This window comes from Equus przewalskii, chromosome 4 (genome assembly GCF_037783145.1).
Source record: "Equus przewalskii isolate Varuska chromosome 4, EquPr2, whole genome shotgun sequence".
Lineage (NCBI taxonomy): Eukaryota > Metazoa > Chordata > Mammalia > Perissodactyla > Equidae > Equus > Equus przewalskii.
This window is the reverse complement of record NC_091834.1, coordinates 62,987,447-62,994,403: the sequence shown is the minus strand read 5'-3', so window position 1 is coordinate 62,994,403 and position 6,957 is coordinate 62,987,447. Positions and strand designations below refer to the sequence as shown.

The window sequence follows — 6,957 nt, the reverse complement described above, 5'->3', positions numbered from 1 at the left end:
CTGAATCTTAGTTTTTGTGTCATGTTGAGAGGTCTGCAGTTCCAAATGCAGGTGTTCATAGGATCAAGAGCAAGGAGCACAACCATTCTGATCTCTTGCTCCCCTGTTCCTTGGATTCTGACACCATGATCATACAGACTGTTCATGTGTGCTGAGTGGCTGTCAGTTATGCGACTGGAAGGTCACTTGGGGATTTGCTGATTGTGAACTTGGACAGATCGGTCCTGCCCCAGTGCAGTTCCCCAACCCTGTGCAGGTGACCCCAGCAGAGGGAAACCCTTCACGAGGCGCAGTTCTTTGGAAAAAACTGGCTCCATAATCACACTCCTTCTAGATGTTGCCAGATTCAAGAATTGCAATGCCCATCCTATCAGAGTGAAGAACAGGCAGCTCTGCCCTGGGAGATGACGGGGAACCACGCCATCACCTCACCACCACGCCAAAGCCCAAAGCCCAGCCAGAGCAGGTCCTCGGAAAAGAGGAGATGCCAGCGGTGCAGAGTTCTACTGTCCAAGTCACCTCAACAGCCCCAGGGCACTAACAGTCCATGTCAGAGGACACCGGTACCTTAAACTTAAGGCTGCACTCAAGGAAGTGTCCTTTCCCAGGGCGCGAAGTTTGTCTGCTTCTTCTGTGAAGCACATCCCAAAGTGCCTGTTCGGTAGAAGAGCTGTATGAAAACTCAGTATGTGGAAATATACATGAAAATGTGCCAGGAGTCCTCGGTGGAAATGTCAAGGCTATTTTGAAGCTTACCAGTCCGGGTGGAAAAACGTCCTATTCCCCTGGGGGGGTCTGTCAGTGAGCTCGTGATGTTATCAGGACCACCTCTGTTGGGTTGTACTTGGTGCAGCCCTGTGCACTTAGCATTCCACAGAAACTAAGGGGCTCTTCCTGTGGGGTCACCACCTTAAAAACTGAGGCACCACTGTAGGCAATGCCAAATGAGAGCGTAAATGAGAAGCCCTCTAGCTCATTCTGTGTGCTGGTTTCTTGATAAATGAAGCTGGCACTGCTGTCCAACTGTGAAGCAGGCCAGAAACCACACTGACAACGTGAAGGGTATTTCTAGAAAGACAAGGCAAGTATAACTGTATGCAGGACAAACAGGATAATTTTATTCTCATTTTTCCTTAAAATAAAGACACAGCAGAAGTTTTACAATTCAGTATGATTAGATGTGATTTATAATTTTAACTTTTTTTTAAACAAATGACAACAGAAATAAAGAACCAGTACAAATCATAAAACTACGAGAGCAAAGAGAAACCACCATTCTGATCAAAACGTGTGCCACAGCTAAACTTCCTTAGAAAACTTTCTAAGATTTCTAAGCTAAACTTTCTTAGGGATTGTAGAAAGCCTTTAATCTCAAATATTTAAACTATTTTTGTAACCACTAAATGCCTTAACCAACTTGTTAATCAAATGCTTCCTAAATTTAGGAACCAATGACCAAGTGGCCTGAAACACATTAAGTCTTGATCCTATTTTTCCAGCTACAGATTATTACTATTTCAAGAAAACAAAACATTTTCTAAGTACAGAAGCTTTCTAAAAGCTTCAATTACCTTTTCTGGCTCAGTACCTGACTGAAATGTTCAAATGTTTATATTGCACACAAAAAATCTGAGCAGCATACTATGTGTGAGAAGCTGATGAAAGATAAGATTGGGAAAAAACCCTAAATTGTGTCCCACTTACATGATTTAAATATATACTTCCTATATCTTTAATTAATATAAGTAAAAAGGTAAACTTTAGAACAGCACAGAAATACAAATGCATTAGAGTTTTACAAAATATATTCAACCCCTTATCCGTGCACAATCTTTTAATTTTGGAGTTACCATACAAGGGAGCTAGTTTCTTCTCCTTCATACGAAAGCAGGAAGTCATGTGTACAAAGTTATTCATATGAAAAGAATAAAGATCCACATTCCCTTTCTTTGTCCTTGACAAATATTTATGGAGTGTTGGAAATTATGAAAAAACAATTCCAATGTTATGAAGTCCAAAGACTTGGAATGAAAAAACTCTTAGTGGCACACTGTGCTACGTGGAATGACAGTCATCTTCCAGCAACGAGGGCTGCGTTCTGTGTCATGTTTAAAGGCTCCTACGGAACTGGGTAGAAAGGCCGTGAACGCTGTGCCCCCTCTGGTCAGGGTCAGAGCATGCAAATGTCGATGTTGTCTCAAGAGCCCCAACCAACTCCGCCATAAAACAACAGGCAACAATTGGCAGCTACCATCCTAACGGGCTACCTTCCAGGATCAGGACTCAGGATCAGTCCACCGGCCCCTTACAGAAGCTCACTGCTCCCAAACTCATCACCACATCTGGAGGGAAAAGGACCACTGGCTATAACTTCCACAAAACATAAAAGAAAAACAAAACCTGTCTGCCAGGGAGATGTTGTAGCTTCAGTTTAAAACTTATTAACTAGCAGATTAGTATTCTAACCCCTTTGTAAAAGAACTCTTATAACCTTTAGCATATTAAATACTTTCCAAATACTTTCCATTCAGATTTTAAGTACCTTCTTCCTCAGCCTTGCAACAACTTCTCACTTCTCCTCTCCTTTCCTAATTTGCTTTCTCTTGCCTTTCCAAAATAAATTATTCTAAAAAAAAATTCATTGCTTAATATAGAACTTGAAAAGCAAGGTAAGGTTGAGGAAACATGTCGTATGCTCTGGTTTGCTGCCCAAGGATATTACTGCTGTGTTTCTTAAAGAAAACAAGAGGAGAAGTGTTTTAGGGCTTGGGGGCTAGTAAATCATAAATGGATCTGGGGATAGACTATTCATACTGGTTCTGTGAGCCAAATGCATATGCAAAATAACTCTAAGCCTCACGGTGACAAGCAACTTTTTCTATTCACCGAGACTAGGACGTGGTAGCTTTAATTTTCTTTTCCTTACCTATGTCATTGTCATCCAGTGCCCAGTAGGAATTAAAGTATGCCACGAACTTTTTCCTACTGTCATTTTTAAGTCACCTAGACAGCAGTGGAGCCACCACTAAGCTACAGATGCAGTCTGTGTGCTTGGCACACCCTGAAATAGCCTGCTGACCTAGCTCCCTCAAGCCTACTTACAGATACTCAGTTCTTAGTCACAAAAGCTCTGGAGCCAGTGTGGCCAACCCTAACACACACCTTTACCTGTGATATGTCCGAAGGTGGCCCAGCGTTGGCTCCTCTGGCTCACAGAGCCAGTGACTGGAGGGAGGCTACTGCTTCTGGGCTGGCCACTCAGCTGGAGCCTGGCACCTAAGCGTGAAGCAGAAGGCTCCCAGGACGAGGGGTCAGGCTTCCTGCCTTCAACTGTGCTGGCTGCCCCTGAGACCCTGTCAACACAATCACCTGTGCTCCCTGAAAACTCCAATCCCTCCCAGAACCTGAAGGAAACAGAGTGATGGTCTTTGACCATTTCTACGACAAAGGTTCTACCTTCTGAGATATTTATTTTACGCTGAAAGTCAGTTAAACGATCACTTTAAGAGTTGAACTCAACTAAAACATTAATAGAAAGTTCAATTGAGGTGTATGTTAAAATGGGGAACCAGTGATACAAAAGGAAAGTTAAATTTCATTTAACTATTTTTATTTTAGTGGATTCCAAAGTGTGGATGGGACTCCTTTGAATAGTGAGAGATGGGAGTTTACCCCAATCATCCAGACCAGACAAACTAAAGGAGGAGGCAGCAGCGTGCTGGCCAACCCCTCACAGAGCTCTCAGCGCTGTGAACTTCTGGCAGTTGAGGGAACAATTGCAAACCAATACACTATCACACTCCAACTAATGACTTGGCCTCATGAAACAGCAGGATGTTAGAATGAATTCTTTATAGTCTCAGTGCAAAACTGATTAAAGTACCTTTTAAGGTTTGGTTTGGTATTACTTTCCTCTCTTCAAATAACATTTCCTGAGAAGGTCAGCTTTCCTAGCAGAAGCAGAATTAATGGAGTTCTCCACAATAAGCCCTTTGATTTATCATCGCTGAATTCTGGAGTTATTATGCTCAAATGGAAGGATGCTTTTATATTTGCTGGACTTGTGTTAAAACACAACTTGGAAAATTTAGGGATATTTAGATTATGTCCCTATGTCCATTTCAACATGCCCTGGAAGGATTTACTTTTTACACAAACATTTCTGAAGGGATAAATCAAATATAATCAAGTGTCCTCCTTAATTAGACCCCTCATTTTCCCACTACTCTTTACATCATATGTAGATTATACTCACAATGTATTTTCCAAGTATCCTTTGTTACTGAAAAAGCAGTCTGTCCCCTGTAAGTACTCCCTGAGAACACCCATCCAAAGTCCCCTTGAAAAGCAAGTGGCAGATACGTGAGGTCCAGCTGTGTAGTCTTCAGCAGACAGCACACTCACGCAGGGTCCACGCTGAAACCCGATGCCCTTTATGAAATATGACTGACGTCATGGCTGTAGTTTGCTTCTTTTGCCTCTTGCTTTTCTAAATGTGAGCCAAGATGCGATTTCTTTCCATTATTTACAAATCATCTTGTTTTTCTTTTATAAAATACTTTTAGAAGGGGGTAGGGATTGATTATAGGAGGATTTTCCGTCAGGGAAGTAGGAAGGCCAACCGCCTTGAAAAGCTTATGAAGAGTAAGACAGAAAAAACCTGTAGGTCTGTAAACACCCAATGGAAAACTGTTCAAAAGAAGAGATAGAAGGCACAAACTTTGGGTTAAAAAATGCTTGTGAAAGACTAGAGTTGACAAAGCTAACACCTGGGTCTTCTAAAGTCTTGCCCTAAATACACATTCACGGTAAACTGCTTGAACAGCGCTGTAACCATCACTACGCTATCTCCTCGCGCTTCTACCTGCACAACTAGGAAGAGGAAGAAAGCACAGTGACGCTCCTTCATGCTTCAAAGCAAGTGTGTAGGATTGGGAAAGAATAAATTAAAAACAGAAACAAAATACTCCATCCTCAGAACTACCACCTCTGGCTTTCATGTTTCTGGGAGGAAGTGAATCGATAAATGTGTTTCGTGGGTAGAAAACCAACAAACAAAAAATCATAACTCAGTAAAATAATAACAAAGAGCTGAATTGTATGACCCCTTAACTCTATAAGTACATTTTAGGGCCAATCTTAGAGAAATTAAAATAGTAATATAACTTAATTTTAGCACATACAAATTACAGTGACCACCCTGGATATTCAAACAGTAAAACAAAACAATTTACATAAGTAAAAACTTTTCTAAAGTAAACAAGTGTATAATATCAGAATTCAAAATTCATTACAAGGTTCACTGTGTGTTTTAATCAGGCTCAGATTGAAATAAAAGTAGTCAATTTAAACCCCAACCTGGAAAGCCATCCCTGCTATGGTTGTGATTTCATCTTCTCAGCACCCTGCAACATTCATTTAGACAGAGGGCAACCGTCCATGTAAACAGTTTGATGTAACGGTACCCTGCTGTGGACCAGTGGCTGACGAAGAGGAACAGTCTGGGAGCAGCAGACAGACAGGGAACACTTAAACCAAGAAAGCAACAGCAGCAGACTCTGGACGCCTTGCTCAGGGCTTCCCGTCGGGCGGCTCAGTGAGACTCTGGGGGGTGGAACTGGTGAAAGTAGAAAGCCATGAAGACATAGCTGTCTTTGCACTGGAAAAAGCTCCTCCAACTGACTGGCCTGGATGGAAACGAAAGGAAAAACAAAAGGAAAAATGTCTTCACTTTTGCTAAGAGACAGTGAAAGATCAATGTTAATTAATAAATGTTAATTTTCTATAACACATCAATTTGTTAATAGTTACTAAATTACCATTTAAATTTCTAGTTTCAAAATGATCTCTTTCCTATTTATCCAAAGAAGATGAAATCAATAGTTCAAAAGGTATATGCACCCTTACGTTCATTGCTGCATTATTCAAAATAGCAAAGACATGGAAGCAAACCAAGTGCCCATCAGTGGACGAATGGATAAAGAAGATGTGGTATATATATGTAATGGAATACTACTCAGCCATAAAAAAGACAAAATCATGCCATTTGTGACAACATGGATAGATCTTGAAGGTATTATGTTAAATGAAATAAGTCAGAGAAAGACAAATACTGTATGATTTCACTCATATGTGGAAGATAAACAAACACATAGATAAGAACAGATTGGTAGTTACCAGAGGGGAAGGGGGTGGGGTAGGGTGAAAGGGGTAGAGGGGCACATACGTAAGGTGATTAAAAACTAGACTATTGGTAGTGAACACGATGTACGCTATATAGAAACTGAAGCATAGTGATGCACACTTGAACTTTATGTAATGTTATAAGCCAATATGACCTCAATAAAATAATTTAAAAACAAACAGACTAAAACAATCTCTTTCCATGGGAATGCCTAAAAGGAAGCCAGATAATTTCTGGGTGTAAGAGCCTGCTCTCCTAAGCATTCTGAAAGTATTTAGCAAATTCTTTCCTCAATACCCACTGTGTGAGGCCCACGGTTCTCAACACTGGCTGTGCATCAGAATCACTTAGAGAGTGAAAAAGTCCTATGTGCTCTCTGTACCCTAAATCCAAGTTGATAAGTGACAACCATCAAGAGAGGGAAGAACGGTTAGGCTGCATTAGGGAAATTTGCTTTTGTCATCTAAATGTTGCATTACTGAAGACACACAAAGCTCTAACTGCCTCAGGTCCGTTTTATTTTTATTTATTTTATTTATTTTTGGTGAGGAAGATGGCCCTAAGCTAACATCTGTTGTCAATCTTCCTCTTTTTGCTTGAGGAAGATCGTCCCTCAGCTAACATCTGTGCCAATCTTCCTCTATTTTGTATGTGGGTTGCCACCACAGCATGGCTTGATGAGTGGTGTGTATGTTTGCACCTGGGATCCGAACCCATGAACGCCAGGCCACCAAAGCAGAGCATGTGAACTTAACCACTGTTCCACCAGGCCG

At 41.2% G+C, this 6,957-nt stretch overlaps 1 protein-coding gene across 3 annotated transcripts in view; it reads right to left on the bottom strand.

Annotated features, from left to right (window-relative positions):
* Positions 1-1,096: 1,096 nt before the first annotated feature.
* AVL9 (AVL9 cell migration associated) overlaps positions 1,097-6,957 on the bottom strand; it is a 55,389-nt gene continuing 49,528 nt past the window's right edge. For all 3 annotated transcript variants that reach the window (XM_008542122.2, XM_070616198.1, XM_070616197.1), the window contains one exon: positions 1,097-5,687. In XM_008542122.2, coding sequence (XP_008540344.1) covers positions 5,572-5,687 — 116 coding nt within the window. In that variant the 3' untranslated portion in view covers positions 1,097-5,571. The remainder of the gene's footprint in view (positions 5,688-6,957) is intronic.